This window comes from Polychytrium aggregatum, assembly GCF_025602895.1.
Source record: "Polychytrium aggregatum strain JEL109 chromosome Unknown BJ171scaffold_30, whole genome shotgun sequence".
Classification (NCBI taxonomy): domain Eukaryota; kingdom Fungi; phylum Chytridiomycota; class Chytridiomycetes; order Polychytriales; genus Polychytrium; species Polychytrium aggregatum.
Window position 1 is genome coordinate 117,784 of NW_026516232.1, and position 17,593 is coordinate 135,376.

The following is a 17,593-nucleotide window of genomic DNA, read 5'->3' on the forward strand; positions in this document are numbered from 1 at the left end:
AAAAAGTTGTTGGACTTGTCAGCCGTTCCCACAACAAAGTATGGTGTTCCCTGTGCCAAGTGAGCTCGAGGTTAAGATGGGCCCACACACGGCCACGGCCACAGACACTGACACGGCGGTTGCGGACCCAAGCGATCATACCATGAGAGACACCATCGAATAGGCCGCAACAGAGTTCGGCAGCGCGTGCACATGGCTGTCCAGGATTTTGTCTTGGCGACTGGTCCGCGCCGCGGATATTCGTCGGTTAGCGCAAGCAGCCCGCGCTGAGCAGCGACAATCACAAGGGCAGAGAGGGACTCGGTGGCCCTGATTGCCCGCGTTGGCTAGCACGTCCTTTCTTCCCAACTATGGCCATAGGAACCCGCCGCCTGTGTGCAGCGCAAATATCGACACCCATATCGACACCCATATCGGCACCCATATCGACACCCATATCGGCACCCATATCGACACCCATATCGACACCCATATAGATACATCTGAGCGAGTGCATTGTCAGAGCAAGAGCCACACGAGCAAAGGCAGTTACATTGATGCATTGAGCGTGACAGAGTTGCGCCAGGAGCTTCCGATAGACACGGCGCCTGGGCTCGTCGAGATGCTTGATGGGAGCTGAAATGCAGGCATCTGTGTGTTTGCCAGGTACCCTGCCACAATTCAGTGCTTGAGGGAGGATCTGGATGGATGGTCGGCTGATGCACTCGATGGGGCGCGCCAGAGATGGTGCAGAGCGTGGCCTATGCTCGCAGTCAGGCGTCCAAGACGAACCAGGGTCCGAGAGACGTATCGAGACGTGGGAACAGAGCCAGAACAGGGCTGGCACAAGGCGCCTTGCCAAAGGCCGCGTCGGCACCAGCTGGCCACATCGATCCGGCTCGAGCCAGCACGAGAAAAAAAGTGCTCTCGCCCACAGCCTCGCTGCGCTCTCGGCCGTCCTCGCGCCTCGCCCAGGGCTCGCGAGGAGTCGGGCCCAAATGCGCCCTCGGCCCCCATTTTGCTTTCTGCATCATCACCGACAGCCGAACCAGCCATCCCCCTCGCAGCGTCCGTGCCCAAAGCAGAACACCCACATATCACCGAGGCAAGTATGCACGCACGCTCTGCTGGGTCGCGGCGATGTCCCCTGCTGCCGGCCGAGCTGCCGCCCCCTGGTCTATTCCGGCATGTCGCATGTCCCCTTTCCTCTGTCCTTGGCGGTTCACCCATCGTCCCTGCCCCGGCCGGATATGGCTCGTCATTATGGCCGTTGCGCTCCTGCCCGATAGCAGACCCGCATTCAGCCTCGCATGCATATTTCTCGATGGCTGTCAATATTTTCTGCATATGTGGTGTCGGCATATTCAGGGTGCTCCAGTCTGTGGTTTGGCTGTGATCCCTGCTGGCTGTGCACACCCTTCTCGTCCTCCAACTCCCCCTTTGGAGCCGCACCCCCCATAACATCGGAAGTGGACGGCTGTTGATAGTATGCAAAGCGTCGGTGTGGTTGTGTCTCTCACCATCCGCGCATCAGCCTGTATCTAACGTCTACATCTTCATTCCGTCCTGTCGTTTCTCAGGTACATCCGGTTCGTGCTTCATCCAAGCCGAGTCGCTCGGATTCTCCCTGAAGTCCCATCGCACTGTCGGCTCACGCACCCTCCATCGCCCCCACAGCTGTATATAATCCGTCCCGCCTCCGTGCTTGGACGACTGTTTGCACCGCAGTGTTGGTAAGTGTTTTGGCACCGCCCACCACCGGCGCATGCTTGCTCACCGGCTGTCTCGGAATCGCTTGCAGCTCGCTTGCGGCTTTGGAGCTCGTATGGTCGAGAGCTGGGCGAACTGGACTGGACTGGCCACAAACGGGAGGCGGGGACTCGTCCTTTATCCGCCGACACTGGCACCCTGGATGGCATCAGACCCATCTGAGTGCGTCGCTTGATGAGTGAAGGAGTCGAGGTGATTTGGGATGGGCGGGTCGCAGCACACATGGGGCTGCCCAACTAACTTTTCGCTTGTATATCGTATTGCATCGTCGCTTCTGGTACCGCCCTTGGCGCTTTTAGTTCTTGTCAACTTCCCCTGTTTCCGACATCTGGCGAATGATATCGACCCAACTGATCTGGTAACAGCCACTGCATCGATCCTGTGTTCCAAGGCAGCTTGCAGCATTCGGCCCGCGTAGTAATACGCGACTCGTTTTGTTGGCATCCAGATCAAGAAGCCCGATGTTTGAGACGTATTACTCCCATTTCGAGCAATGCTTCCCTCCGAAATCGCAGCATCCAAACACATACAAAGTCGCTGGTGCAGCCGGCCCGCCGAAAACCAAGACTGTCCGAAGCAAGAGCCTGCTTGATCTTTACGACGACCTTGACCCTCTGTTTTCAGATTCCCTGCAGAGCGTGTATGGAGACGATGACTTTGGCCGCTGCACAGATGTTCCGCGAGCAAGGCGTTCGGGCGAAATCATCTGTCTACCAGATCCGACTGCCTTGGGCTTTGAGGACGAGCAAGCCGTTCCCGTGTCATCTCCGTGCGCCTTCATTTCGGAGCTCCTGGCCCCCATATCGCCTTGTCCTGAACGACAGATCCAGGATTTCGGATCGACAGCAACTAATGACCCCATACTGGATAATACTCGGCGCCGTAATCGCGAATCTGTCCATAGATTCACCCCATCAAGTCAGCTATTAAATTTCTCGGTATCAATTCAAGAGCACCACCGCATGCTGGACGAACCGTTTATAATGAATCCCTGGGCCTCAACGCCCCGCTTTCCTGCAGATCAGGTTGGTTCGGAATGCGCATGCTTTGTGTCGGTGCAAATGCTGAATAGAGAGTGGAGCCTGTCCCGGATGCTACTTTGCACCAGCCATTAAGCCGATACTGATGCCCAAATCGCACCATGTGATGTTCGTAGATTGAGCCACACCAGTTCAGAACTCAGCCGCCTTCGATCAGACGTTGCGGGGACCACAATCCCGGCTCCGGCAATTCCGAACCTGGCGCAGGCGACCGCCCCGAGTCGTCAAAGTCATCGTCATCTCGTGGGGACGCCGAAGCAAACGGTGATCGCCGCGAGCCCAGTCGTGAGGGGTCGGACCGAGCCGATTCGCGTGAACGAAAAGCCGCCGGGGACGACGACAGGGATTCGGACTCGGCTTCAGAGAACGAGGGCCAGAGCGACAGCAGCTTGAGCGACGTGGATGAGTCCAGCTCATCCCCCTCGGACTCGGAAAGCACCTATTCGAGTGACGATTCCAACAGCAAAGCGCGCGAGCGATTGTCGAGGAAAGATAAACAGGCTCCCAAGCGTTCAAGTGACGAGTCCCTCAACAACTCCAGATCTCAGGCGCGAAAGTTGAAACGCAAGAATCTGCGTCGAATCTCGAGCACGTCTGCGTCGAGCGAGCACTCTGACCGAGAGCCCGATGCGAAGACCTCTCGTCGACGGAGAAAGCAGAAAGGGCAAGGCCGGCGTGATCCGGCAGCCAAGTCAAGCAACGCTTCCGCCTCCCGTGTCTCGGATCGTCCAAAAAAGGGTTCGCCCGATGTCAAGGAGTACATGGACCACAATCCAGAAATACTTGAAGAGTATCTGGAGCGAAACCCCAGCGCCTTTATGCTCCTCGACTGCGACGACGACGATGACGACGATTACAGCGAGCACATGAACCGGAGGCGCATCGAGGATGCGAAGCGGCGAGGCCGACTGCCGAGCCGTCGGAGCAAGAGCCTCCAGGACTGGGAGCGCGCGCAGATCGAGAGACTCAAGGAGTTTGAGCGGACCACGCATGCGTCAGCTCCACCCAAGCCGCCCCCGAATGACGCTTGGGAGGCGCCAAAGCCAGAGTCTTCGGCTGTAATTGTGTCGCCTCCCCCAAGCTCCCTGCAAACCAACGAAACCAAGCCGAAAATGCCAAACAAGAAACATCCACGACACAGCCCTGACGATCGAGACCTGCTTGATCCAGACGACCGGTCCGATCAGCGCAAGCAACACAAGCGCAAGGAAGATCGCCCGCCGCGTAAGCCCAAGGAGACCGAAGAGCGCCTGTCACGCACGGTGATTCAGCGACGATCGGTGACACCCCCGTCGGCGACCAGGAAAGACAGTGGCAGCGTTCGCGAGGACAGCGGCATTATCGTCGCTGGACGGAAGCGCGTCCTGCCTTACTCGGCCATCAATGCTCCCGATCGCAGCGGTCAGACACCGATCTTCAATTTCGCAAGGATTGGCGACGTCAGCACCTGTCTCTCGCTCGTCAATGCTGGCGCCGATCTCAACATCAAGGATCACGCTGGCTGGACACCACTGCACGAGGCCTGTCTCGAGGGCCACGACGAAGTCGTCAAGCTGCTGATCCAGTACGGCGCCGATGTCAATGCCACTGGCCACAACCAAGACACGGCCCTGCACGATGCGGCGCAAAATGGACATGTCAGCGTTGTCGAATGCCTGCTCTCGCATGGCGCTTATCTCCACGCCACTAACGCCAAATCAGAGACGCCCCTTGACGTCGCCAACGATGAGGAGATGCGCTCACTCTTGCTCAAATGGGACGAGATGATGGCCCAGGTCACCGAGCGTGATGACTCTGGACAGACATTGCTGCACAGAGCCTCGGCAGCAGGGAGCATCGCCAAAGTGCGCGAGTGCATCCGCTACGGTGCTGATATTGATGCCCAAGACAATGCCGGTTGGACACCGCTGCACGAGGCAGCTCTCGAGGGCCACGCGCTCGTTGCCGAGGAGCTGTTGATCTTTGGCGCCACGGTCGATCTGATGGGATACGATGACGAAACGCCGCTGATGGACGCTGTGTCCAACAGCCACCTCGACTGTGTGCGCATTCTCTTGGAGTTTGGTGCCAGCAAGGATCGGCGCAACGCTCAGCACCTGTCGGCGCTGGACATGTGCACGAGCGATGCAATCAAGGAACTGCTCGTCAAGCCCAAGACGCACTGGCAGCCATACCGCGAGCCCCGATACCGTGCCCAAATCGTCCACCCGAGCGGACCCAGCGGCCTCAGTGCCATCCGCGACTACGCCAGCGCCGTCAAGTTCCGAGCCAGTGAACGGGACGACCACGACGACACTGCGGGCCATGGCCGCACATCGGCGACCAGCGCTCGCCGGAAGCGAGCCAGCTCGCTGTGCTCGGACTCTTCTACATCGACCAGCCTGCGGCGGCGCGACACCAGCGTCGGAATCGGCGACAGCGTCGAAACAAGCACGGCCGGACAAAATCAAGCCTTTGCTTGGGGAGGGCTGGGGAGTCGCGACGGACCCTTTGTGTCGACTCGCGAGGAGCGCAAGTTTGGAGGGCTGTTGAAAACCATCGAGGCCATCTACGGTGGCGATCCAGCCGCCGCTCATCAAGAAGTCAGTGCCCAAGACAGCAGCACCCAGTCGCGTCGACACCGCAAACGCAAACGCGAGGTCATCGGCAGTGGCGCATCGTCGCCAGAAGACCACCGGGCTACAGACACGGCCATGTCGCCGACGGGGCAAGGTCAGAAGAAGCGCGGCCGCCCTCGCAAGCCGACAGATGATGCCGAGCGATCGCCAGAGGATACGGACATGCACGACCTGCACTCAAGCGATAACGAGGACGAGTCCGGACGCAAGAAGACCCAGAACCGCCTCCAGGGAAAGAGGCACATGGCCGACGTCTATCGCCAGCCTGACTCTCTTGAACATCCGAACGGCAAGCCTGATGCCGGAGCAAAAATGAAAGTCGCGGGTCGCGGCCGCTACAAGTCACGAGAGTCTGATTATGGAAAGCCACAACGGCATTCGGAATCCTCGGCGACTTCCTCCAGCGACAATGGCGATGAGGGTGGCGAAGATGATTCAGACTTTGAAACGAAGCTGCAGACAGCGATGGAGAAGCAGGAGGAAGAGGATCGTCGTCTCGAAGAGGAAGAGCGTCGGCGCACAGTGGACTCGAGGCAGCCACATGCATCCCAGGACGCCTCAGCAAAGAGCCGTGTAAAGTCATCCGGAACCAAGCAGGCCGTAGCTGGCAGCACAAGCGATGAAAAGCACAAGCGGGAGCCGGAACGAGCCGACACCAGCGTTTCAGGTCGGAAACGGAAGGACACCGAGCCGGAGCGAGGCCAATCCAAAGCTTCCAAGGACTCCAAAGGCGATAAGGATGTCAAGAAAGAAAAAGTCAAGCGTTCGGACGCCCGAGCCAAGGATGGAGGCCGAGACAACGCCCTTGAGGACGACCGCTCCAAGCACAAGCCTATCAAGAGCGAGAAGCACAAGAGCCGCGATGCCGAACGGGAGCAGGGCCGACACAGATCCAGCGAAGAGGCTCAAGTCAAGAAGCAGCGGGACGACAATGAGCGGGAACGGCCCGGGCCAGACCCAAAAGGCCGAAAGCCCAACCCGTCAGAATCCGCCACCGAGGTCGATCGTGATAAAAAGCCCAAGCTCAAGGTCGGCGTCGGTCGCGGGGAGCCCGGTTTGCCCGAGAACGAATCCGGGGTCCAGTCTCGTGGACGGCAGCGAAGTGATCGCCTGATTCACGACACGACAGAGGAAGAGGACGAGGGCGATGACGAATATCGGGAGCTGCAGCGGCATCTCGAGCTCGAAGAGAGCATTGTAAGCCGCAGCACGGCCAGCCCGGACAAAGCCAAGACCCAAAGCCGAGACGGAAACAAGACGGCCGATCGATCACTGCTTTTGTCGGTGGAACGGGGACCCAAGGGGCGGCCACACGCCTCCGAGAGGGCTCCTCCGGATCCTCTGGGTGTCCCGGCGGCATTGGACAGCGGCGACCGACCCAATGGAACGGGCTCGTCCGGCGAACCGCACTCTCAATCCGAGCCAGCTGGAATCGGGACAGGGGCTGTCGCGGTCAAGTCGGAAGGTAGGCAGACGGGCAATTCTAAACAACGCGACGCAGGAATTGCTTGCCCGTCGATGCTGACTCTCCGCTCTGCTATATCGCCATCTGCGGATCGATTCAGACTTGGACATGAACAGCCGACCCAGCGAGAGCGAGGAGGCACTCTTCAGCCACCCCAGCCTCGACAATGTCAAAGTCGATCCTATGGAAATCGACGACTACTTTAATGTCGACTCTCCGGTCTCGCGTCCCACTGTTATCATCGCCGACGTCCCGCCGTGTGAGTTGGCCGGTCAGCTTCGCCGCTGAGATCGCAGCAAATCCAGTCGTGCCATTCGCCCATAATTTGTCATGGTCGGCCCACGACCATGCTAGCCGCCGTGTTGTCGCACTGCAGAATTCATTGAACTTGTGCCTCGCAGCAGTCATTGACAGCGGCTCACCCATTGCTCTCTTCCTCTCCCAGTGAGTATTCCCCAAGACACCCTTGTGGAGGTCAAGCCCGAGCCAGAGTCAGACGAGCCAGATCAACCCACAAAGCCACCAGCGGAACCAATCGTTACCCCGCCGGTCAGCACCCAGCACAAGACTGCACCTCCCGAGGTTGCTCGGACAGTAGCCAAGAACACACAGACCAAAACCGACGAGGCATCGGCCAAACCCGCGCCTGTGCGAAAGAAGCGAATGATGCTTGCTACCAAGGGATATATGCGCCTGGATGGAGACGGTGTCATGATCTCTGCCACCGGTGAGATTGTTGACATGAAGCCCGTTGCTGTGGGTGCCGCCACCGAAACCGACAAGGCTCTGGATGTGCTGCCGGATCGTGATGGATCCGCAGACCACTCCAAGCCGACCGCCCTTCCGCTCGATGACCCAACGGCTGCTCCGGAGGGCGACATGGAGCTCGATGGATATCGTCCCAGTATAGCCGGTGCATCCGAAGCAACGAAGCCCAAGGACACCCACAAGGCTCTGGCGCGCAACCGCGAAAAGGAAGCAAAGGAGCTACACAAGGAAAAGCGACGGCGTCTCTCGGTTCAGACGGAAAGCAGTAGCGAGGTCGAGTCGATCGACTCGACCAGGGTTGGTGGACTGACCCGCGACAGTGTCCGCGAGCAAGATACGACAGGCAACGTGAGCCACAAGGCTGCATCCAGTAGGCGCGTCGCCACGGTGGACGCTGATGTGGACCGCTCGACGATCGGCTCCGAAGCAGCCGAGTCGGTCGACTCGGAAATCATCGACGTAGTCGGTGGGTTGTCCCAGCCGCCATCTCGACGAGCCTCCGTATCAAACGAGGAGATGCAGACAGCACCCCCTGCAGCTTCTACTCAGCTCAAGAAACGAATCAAGAAGAAGAGCCTGCTCGGTATCTCGGGTTATCAGAAAATCGGCCAAGAGTCCCGCCGAGCCGCGATGCCGCTGACGGCCGAGCCGCTCGAGGAGTCGTCTGAGCCGTCAATCGAGCCCTCGGCTGAGGTTTTAGCCGAACCCTCGACGGAGCCCTCGATCGAGCCGTCAATCGAGCTCGAACCCTCGGTCGAGGCTTATGAGCCGCCCCAACCAGCCAGAGGCGAACTGGAGCGGTGGCTCCGGCAGCGATGTCTCCCTCTCTTCGTTGTCGCTCTGCCAGACCCTGCAGCCCCTCCCTCAAGCACCAGCAGCACCGTCAAGTACATGGTCGATTTCCAGGTTGGCCTCTTCATGGGGCTCAAGTCTGGCCGTGCGCTACTTGAGCGCTATCCCTCCATCTCCCGGCGGGTTGCGACGACCGTGGAGAAGGAGCTCCTGGAAACCAGCCCCGTTGCCGCGGCCATCTTTGACGCCCTCTACTCGTCACGGCCCGAAGCATGCCCTCGCTGGGTCAAATGGGTCCTGACCAAGTCGGGATCAAAGGGCATGAAGCTGACCGATATTGACATTCACCTGCTCCGTGAAGCCGACGTGATGACCGAGATTGTCGATCCCGAGGTTGCGGCTGGCTGCAAGGACACGTCCGCAGCCAGCTCGGAGCAGTGGCGTGCCCTGCGCTCGAGCGATATTGTCAAGAAGCTGAATCTCCATGCCGACCAGCCCGATCAAAATGCCGACTCAATGCCACCTGCCGAGGGCCTTGCAGACGAAGCCAAAGGAGCAGCCGGAGGCGAGACGGCACCTGTTCCGGTCAACGGACAAGCCTCGACCCACGAGCTGCCAGAAGGAGCAACACCAGCAGGCGAGCCGCCAGCCGAGTCTTTTGGCGGGCAAGAGAATGGATCTTTGACAGCGACCTCGTCTGCCTTACCAAAAGCCAGGCGGCCCCTGCCCCTGAAGTTTGCAATCAAGATGGCTGTCAAGGGAAGCAGTGGTCCAGCCAGTGCCAAGTAATCCGCGACACAGCGGAGTCTGTCGATATTTTTTGCAGCCATCGCGGTGATGGCCCCCGAATGTGGTAGCATGAGCGCAGTTTGAATGCCGGTCCATATGCCAATGGGGCTTGTCGCGATCGTGCTTGAGTCGGACGCAGCTTTGATGGATTGCAGCAGCAGCAGCAGCAATGTCAGTGCCGTCCATATAATATACCTACCCATTTTGAGTCAGGGTTGTCGTAGCTTCCCGAGCCTGAATACGCACCCCACCCATCGCCCGCCAAGACCAAACACAACAATTGATTTCCGCCGGGCGGATCGAGCCAGGCTTGTGTGTGTACCTTCGATGGCCAGGGTATTGCTTGCCAGGGTATTGCTTGCCAGGATTTGGCCTGCTTCGCCACAACTTCCCTCTCTTTCTCTACCGAAAGAAGGCATTCGAGTGGTACAGCAAGTCTGCTGATCAAGGCAACTCGTACGGGCAGTTGTTTGTTGGGTTTTCCTACTCCTATGAAAACGGAGTCGCCAAGGACTACATCAAGGCAGCTGAGTGGTATCGCAAGTCTGCCGAACAGGGAAATCGATACGGATATATTTATCTCGGTTGCTGCTACAAGCATGGCTTTGGTGTCCCTCAAGACATCGACACCGCCGTTGACTGGTGGCGCAAGTCAGCTGACCAGGGCCACGAAGATTCCATCAACATTCTCAAATCCCTCGGCAAGTGGCCCTGACGCTGACGATGTTACCGGATGCCTTCCAAACAGGCAATTCACAACACTAAACATGTACCCGCTCCCCGCACTGCCTTCCGAGCATTTGCACTTGGTGCACACCCAGCACCAGCACCCACTCCCACACTCAGTGTAGTCCCACCCTTGAAGTCTCCGCCTGCACCCCCAGCACAGCGTAGTATAGTGCCAGCACTTGCCACTCCACCACCCCGACCTCCCCTCGATCCTGCTGTTCCCTTGTGGGAGCTGCTCGAAAATGTGTTCACTCGCTTGGTCTCAGACCTTGTGGGCAGCTGAGGCAGCACTAGGCTGCAACAGGAGTAGATAGGCTTGCCTGTCTACTCAACGTGCCGGGGTACCAACTTGTTGGGCCTGATGGCTTGTCTTCTTCAAATAGGTGCAAGTAGCTATATGATGCGGCTTTTCTTATGGTCGCGGCCATCTTCAGAGGGCTTTCTGCGCGAGGGAGGTTGCATCGAATGTGCCCCGTCCTCTCGCACCGCCGAACCCTTATTACATTTGTACATAGAATCCGCTCCCGAAAAGTAGAATCGTCCCGCGAGCTCGGATTGACTCACGTCGCTCCTGCGTGGTGCTTATCTTTTGATACATCGATTGATACATCCACTGGAACATCGATTGGCCTATAACAACTAATACCGCAGCGCTGATTCGTATTTAGACAACAACAGAGCACCCCCGATTGAGGGATGATGGACAGCACTGTTGTCATCAATCTTGCTGCTTAATTACTGTCGCGTCGTCGGTCGTATGGTCTCGGCTTGTAGGTTTGCGGGGGTTGTGCTCTAGTCCCGCTCGGGGAGGTGGATCTTGAGGGTTTTGATCCTGGCATTCGACACACGTTTGCATTAGACCACTGGTCGATGGCGGCTGGTGGCGGAGGAGCAAGGCGACAAGATCAGGTCTTTGCATACCACTCCAGGAAAGACAGCGTCATGGACTTGCGCTTCAAGAACTGCTCGCATACGGCTTCCATTTGCATGTTCCGGAAGGCGTAGTCGACGTTGGCCAAGCAGGACGGGCACTTGAGCTTGTTGAAGTTTTCCTCGCGGATCGAGTCGACGCATTTCTTGCAATACGTGTGCTAGCGAGTGAGTGAGTGAGTGAGTGAGTGACGAATGGGCGAGTGTGACGTTTGGCGTGGCAAACAAGCGAGTCGAGGGCTTTACTTACGCCGCATGGATCGAATGTGACTGGCTTCTCAAGCACGATGAGGTCTCTTGGACAGATGAACCCGGTCTGTGGTTGCGATATCGTGATCCGAACGCCGATTAGTCTCATGCTATCCAGTCTCTTGTCACGCACTCACCAACCCCTGGCAAACATGCCCGTGCTGCTCCGGATTGTGGCCGATACTGACCTCCAGCCGCTCTTCTGCAAGTGCATACTCCTCCATGCGAATCTTGACATCTTGCTCGATTGCCTTGAGCTTTTCCATTCGGGGCTGGAACTGCTTCTTGGATAGCTCCTCGACCTGTTGGCTCAGCTCTGGGCGGGTCGACAGGGAGATGCGCCATATACGCCAAGAACGTAAGCCGGACATAGTGAAGAGCACCTCCAAGACCCTCAGGGAGTCGATGTGGACACAGTGTCGTGACGTTCGTGTCGATGCTGGCTTTGGTATTCAGAGCCGATACCGGCTTGAACGCTCCCCCCACAACCGCTTTCGGCTGCGACAACCATTGCACTCACTTGTCACAGATTCCTCCTTGATGAACATTTGCTTGGTTAATCGGTCGACCTCAGCAAGGTACTGCCGCTCCTTGACTGCACCATCCACGTTCGTGAGGGTATCCAGCCCAGAAAGCGTTTTAATCTATCTCCCCAGCATATTCGCGGTGTCTTGGAGCCCCCCCCCTACTCAAGCGGGCTGCAAATCGCTGTGGCGTGGACTGCGCCTGCTGCTCGATCGTCCCAAAATCGACTCCGTACCTTGCCACTTCTTCTCCATATCGTTGATCAACTCTGGGTCGATTTCGACATGGTGCTTCTGCTTTGCAGATTCTTGCTCTGGAGGCAGGGGCATGGAATGCAAATACACACAGCAGACAGATTGTATGAGACACACATGTCGGCAATCGCAGAGACCCTATCGGCACAAATCCGGCTCGTCCAGTTGGTAGCGGGCGCCACTCTCCCGTCATATTCACCCTGCGCCAGATGTATACCTTCCGTCAACTGCATGTTCATAGCCCACATCTGCTCCTCTTTCCGCTCCAGCTTCAGCTCATAGTCGTTAATGGTGTCGTTGACCTTGGTGAGTAGGTCCGAGATATCCTTTTCCTTCCGCAAAAGCAGCGCCTCGATGCTCTTGTTCTTCTCCTGCAAATCGTTGCGCTCCTTGGTCAAGGAGTTTGTCTCTTCTTGCAGTTGCTTTTTTTGCCTCTGTGTTGCAGATGAGCCAGACGGTTTGGTGGTCAGCGGTGAATATGGTTGGTCGGTTTGGCTCTGCTCCCTATATCTGGTCCGCGAGTCTCGTCGATACGCTTCCAGCACCTACAATGGCGATCTGACAAGCATTCTTGGCCTCCTCGACCTCGGTGGCCAGCTGCTCAAACTCTGCCCGTTTCAGGTCGTGGTTGTTCTTGATGGCATTATAGTTGGCCGTGACCATCTTGTTTTCGTCAATGACCTCCCTGCCTCCCCAATCCATCCAGAGCATGAGTCACCGTGGTTTGCGTCTGGAGAAATACACTTGAGCAGCATAGTCGACACGCTGATAACAGCTCGCATCTCACCTGAGTCGCTTTTGCAACTTGACATTTTCTTCTCGGTAGGTGAGCTCGGCTTTGGACAGATAGTCGTTTTGCTGTGCTGTTTGACTGGATGACCAAGCGACGGCGATTCGACGGGATCAGAGCTGTTTCATGAAATCTGCGGGGCAAAGCAGTCGGTGGTGACCCAAGTCCCTCATCCAGGCATGAACACAATCCAGCCATGGTCAGGAATGGGAATGGATGCACAGTGACAGGAACAACAAAGAATGGAGGCTCCTCAATCTGGCCATGCTGGACGATGCTTACATCATGGCCTTCTCAAGATCCTCGTTCCGCCGCTTCACGACGATCAGCTCGACCCGCAGCTCGTCAGCGACAAACTCGAGGTCCCTGGTGGTCGGGCGGTACAATGACGTCAGAGAAGAGAGGTCTCTGCTGGTGAGAGCTGCACCTCAAGATCCATGGATTGTCACTCTGGATGCGTAGACTGCACGGCAACGTACTTGATCATCTCTGCTTGCTGGTGGATTTGGTGCTCCTTCTCGTCGATGACGTGGTCCATGTTCTCTTCCTTTGTTACAGCCGTCTTCACTTCGCTGCAGCCAGAGAGTGGCCGTCAGTCGATGAGCTGGGACGAGATCATCGGCAGCATTCCGCATATGCGATTCGTTCGCGGGACTGCTCCAATCGAACGTACGCCCGGTACTTCTCGATCTGCTTCGCGTAGGCCTGGATTTTGCTCTTCAGGTCCTGTATCTGTCCCTCAGCTTTCTTGCGCTTTGCGGTCTCCAGTGACAGCAATTCCTCAGACTCTCGTCTGGCGACAGCACACGCAATAATAATCAGTCTTGACAACGATACCGCACACTGATCGCAAACCAAGCCAAGGATTGTGACTTTGCGCGTAAGACGCTTACTGTGTTCGCGCAGCCAGATACTCTCGGCCCTGCTGCTTCTTCAGCTCGGCGATTATGTTGTTCTTTTGTTGCAGATCCACTGATTCCTCCAGGTTCAGCCGTTGTGCCATTTGGAGAGGCATTAGCTTAACGAAGCACATCTTGCACGCCGGCCGATGGGTTTGCCAGGAATAGCAAATGGGGGGGGGGCAATTATCCATGATAGCATGGAACTTACAGAGGAGATTTTGCTTCTCTTGCTTGACGGATTGAAGGCTGCTTCGGGCAATGCAGATCTCGCTCTGGAACTCTGTCGGTCAGAGCCGATCGATGCGCTGGTGAGTAAGGGGCTTTGCAATAGCTCGGTTGAAGGTCTGCTAAAGGGTTCTCATCTCCCCAGAAAAGTGTGGAGCTTCTCGTGAAGCTTACTCATGTTGATGTGGTAGAGATTGTCGCTGTAGTTCTTGAGTCTCCGAAGCGCATGACCACCTAAGCGGCGAGGAGAATTGTCAGTGGCATTGCCTAGACAACGAGGCGGCGGTAATGCTGTCGCAGAGGATCTGTCACTCAGTATGGCAGCATGCATCGACAAAAATGCTCCACCGTAAGTGCCACATCCCGTATCAGAAGATACCGAACATGCAAGTCCTGACTACCTTTCTGAGCTTGCTCGTCCGTGATGGTCGGAGGCTCTGGCGGAATGAGGCTCTCGATATTCTGGTACCCGGTCTGAATAATCGGTGGAATCGGGTCACCGGGGATCGCCGGCAGCGGCGACACTTGACGCATCATTTTGTCTCTTCGAACACACTTCAAGAAGGCGGCTCCGGGATTTGGCAGATCTGATACGACTCAACGCGAGGCGGGCTGCTGAAACAGAGTCGCCAGCGACGCAAGGAGCGAGAGCGGGCACCGGGCAGCGAGGAAGGTGGGGGCAATGAGTACGGAGGGGTCGGAAGGAGAACCGGATATGCAGTGCAATGCAGTGCAGATCGAGCCTGGCCTGTTCCCACGAACAATGGGGCAAGTATTCTCCGACCACACACACACACACACACACACACACACATGCGCCTTGCGTCTTGCGCCTTGCGCCTTGCCCTTCCCCCTTGCGCCGGGTTGTGTCGCGAGATTGTGGGCTGTGTCACCCGGTCGGCTGACCTGTGCGCAGCAGCATCTGCGCAGCACGGCCCGTTTTGGGTGCCTGTGGCGCCGTCCCGTGCCGGTACCGCATTTGGTTGGCCCGCCAAAGTGGCTTGGAGATAAGATGAGTGTGTGTGATAAAACCTGCTCCAAAGCCTGCCCAGAAGCCAGCTCCGCCCATCACTGTCTGCTTGTCCTTCTGTCTGCTGCGAGGTGAGTCGAGTCGGGCCACGCCGAACCCGAGCCCGAACCCGAACCGAACTCGGTCGGCATCGCATCCGTGTCTGCGCCTTGGCTCGTTCTGGCCGTGGAGTGTCTGCGGGTGCTCGGCGATCCCGTTACAGAACTCCGTGGCCGCCAACCCAGCGGTCGCCAGTGACTCGTTTTGCTAACAAGCTCTGCGTCGTTCCCCAAACCCCACCTGATCCCTGGTTCCGATTACATTTCGATTCCGCTTCCGCTTCCGATTCCGATTCCGCTTCCGCTTTCGATTCGATCTCGATTCCATGGATAAGCCACTGTCGTCCTTGAGCCATGAGATACCGATCCACCCGCGACGTCGATTCCGCCCAGAAGCTCACCTTTGAGCAAGCCCTCTTCGAAGGCCTCGCCCCCGATGGCGGCCTGTACATCCCCGAGGCCATCCCGCAAGTGCCCCTGTCCAAGATCCTGTCGTGGGCCAACCTGTCGTACTCGGAGCTGGCGCTCGAGATCTTCCGCCTCTACATCGACGAGAGCGAGATCTCTGTCAGCGACCTGGCCGACATCGTCGAGCGCTCGTATGCCACCTTCACCCACAAGGACATCACCCCGCTGGTGAAGCTCCCGAACGTGGCCTCGGAGGAGGAGAATGCCCGCTCGCACCACAACCTCGAAAACCTCTATGTCCTTGAGCTCTTCCACGGCCCCACCTGCGCCTTCAAGGATGTTGCCCTGCAGTTTGTCGGCAACGCCTTCGAGTACTTTTTGAAGCGCCGCAACCAGAACAAGGCCAGTCCCAGCGACCGCGACCATCGCATCACCGTCGTGGGAGCGACGTCGGGCGATACTGGCGGCGCGGCCATCTACGGCCTCCGCGGCAAGGAGAATGTCTCGGTGTTCATTCTGCACCCCAAGGGCCGCATCTCGCCAGTCCAGGAGCAGCAAATGACCAGCGTGTTGGACGACAATGTCTTCAACATTGCTGTCGAAGGCTCCTTTGACGACTGCCAAGACATTGTCAAGGCGCTGTTCTCGGACCTGGACTTCAAGAAGCGCTTCCAGCTTGGCGCCGTCAACTCGATCAACTGGGCACGCATCATGGCCCAGATCACGTACTACTTTTACTCGTACTTTGCGCTGCTGAAGGCCAAGGGCGTGCCCCTGGACACGGCCTCGTATGCGGTCCTGACCAAGATTCGCTTCTCGGTGCCCACGGGCAACTTTGGCGACATCCTCGCGGGCTACTTTGCTCTGCGCATGGGTCTGCCCATCGACCGGCTCATTATCGCGACAAACGAGAACGACATTCTCCACCGATTCCTCGAGACCGGCAGCTACACCAAACCCACGACGACGTGCCCGGTCTCAGGCGACCTTGTGCGCGCGACGCTTTCGCCGGCGATGGACATTCTCATCAGCTCCAACTTTGAGCGGCTGCTGTGGTACCTGGCCAACGGCGACGGCCGCACCCCGGCCGAGTCGCCCGATGCCCAGGCCGCCAGCGAGGCGATTCGCGAATGGATGTCGACCCTGAAGAGCACCGGCGGCTTCTCTGTGCCCGAGACGGTCCTCGAGCGCGCTCGCCAGGTCTTTGACTCGGTCTGCGTGTCGAATGCCGACACCACCGACGCCATCAAGCGCTACTACCACCACCAATACAGCCAAGCGCTGGACCAGGACCAGCTCAGCAACCCGACGCTGCCCGCTGGCGCACGCTCGTCGTACGTGCTGGATCCCCACACAGCCGTCGGTGTCGTCGCTGCAGAGCGCATCCTGCTGAGCGACGCCAGCATTGGCTCGGCAGCGGCTGTCAACGTGGTTTGCCTCTCGACGGCCAGCCCCGGCAAGTTCCCCGAGGCGGTCTTGACGGCCATCAACGAGTCTGTGCCGACCGAATCGACCCAGCTCGGATTCGTGCCTGTGGAGTACAGGGACATTGCGCCCCAGGTTCTGGTCGATCTCGAGGGCCTGCCCAAGCGATGCATCTTTGTTGAAACCGAGGGCGGCAACAAGGCCGTTGGCGAGAAGGCCATTCGGCACATCCTGGAGGAGAAGGTCGGCGCCGGATTTGTCTGAGCAAAGAGCACGCAATCACTCCTGCCCGACGACTGGGCATGGATGCAGAGACGACGAAACACGAACAGACTCTGCTTTCGTTTCTGTGGGAGTGTGGGGCTCGATCTTTCCTGTGCCAAGGGTCACCCGGTGGATCTGCGCGATGCAGCCAATACATCGCACCTCTGCAAATGAGGTGCGCTTGCTCGATCCATTACCGCGCTGTGTGCTCGGGGTCGACCGATGTGCACGAACCGACACGCGTACACCGGGCACGGATGCGTCTGTGGCGCAGCTGCCATGTCACGCGAGCTGGCTCGATCCGGCGCGACCCGGCGCGTTGCACAGGCGTCGCACACAGATGGCCATGGGCCAATTGGCGCGTCGAAACGTGACGCGCTTTTTTTCGCCGCCGCCGCGTGTCCGGGCTTCTCGGTGCAGCGAGACGCCCTCGGCAGCCTCTCTGTGCGGCGAGGCGCCGACGAGGGCCAGCCGAGGGCCAGCCGAGAGCAGCTCTCTCCCGCCGAGGGCTGCCCCGCGAGAGCGCCGCACGCCGAGGCGCACACACACACCGGCCCGGCGTCTCCGCGGCCTTCCTCGCCCGGGTCGCCCTCGGTCTTGCGG

General features: G+C 58.2%; 4 protein-coding genes across 4 annotated transcripts; 3 read left to right on the forward strand and 1 right to left on the reverse strand.

Annotated features, from left to right (window-relative positions):
• The first annotated feature begins 7,912 nt into the window (after positions 1-7,912).
• On the forward strand, positions 7,913-9,486 carry BJ171DRAFT_513373 (uncharacterized protein). Its single transcript, XM_053111760.1, has one exon. The coding sequence runs from the start codon at positions 8,157-8,159 to the stop codon at positions 9,219-9,221; it is 1,065 nt and encodes a 354-aa protein (XP_052964618.1). The 5' UTR covers positions 7,913-8,156; the 3' UTR covers positions 9,222-9,486.
• On the forward strand, positions 9,487-9,936 carry BJ171DRAFT_461243 (uncharacterized protein; the record flags this gene model as incomplete). Its single annotated transcript, XM_053108472.1, has 1 exon — positions 9,487-9,936. A coding segment is annotated over one exon (450 nt), but the record flags the coding sequence as incomplete, so codon positions are not given.
• Positions 9,937-10,664: 728 nt separating this feature from the next.
• On the reverse strand, positions 10,665-11,806 carry BJ171DRAFT_176768 (uncharacterized protein). The gene is made up of 5 exons (XM_053106030.1): positions 11,650-11,806; positions 11,318-11,445; positions 11,131-11,196; positions 10,872-11,041; positions 10,665-10,782 (listed from the first exon to the last, which is right to left on the reverse strand). Exons 1-5 carry the CDS (start codon positions 11,675-11,677, stop codon positions 10,743-10,745), a joined length of 432 nt encoding a protein of 143 aa, XP_052964620.1. The 5' UTR covers positions 11,678-11,806; the 3' UTR covers positions 10,665-10,742.
• Positions 11,807-14,879: 3,073 nt separating this feature from the next.
• Positions 14,880-17,181, forward strand: BJ171DRAFT_513377 (threonine synthase). Its single transcript, XM_053111761.1, has 2 exons — positions 14,880-14,926; positions 15,229-17,181. Exon 2 carries the CDS (start codon positions 15,248-15,250, stop codon positions 16,988-16,990), a length of 1,743 nt encoding a protein of 580 aa, XP_052964621.1. The 5' UTR covers positions 14,880-14,926; positions 15,229-15,247; the 3' UTR covers positions 16,991-17,181.
• The last annotated feature ends 412 nt before the right edge of the window (positions 17,182-17,593 follow it).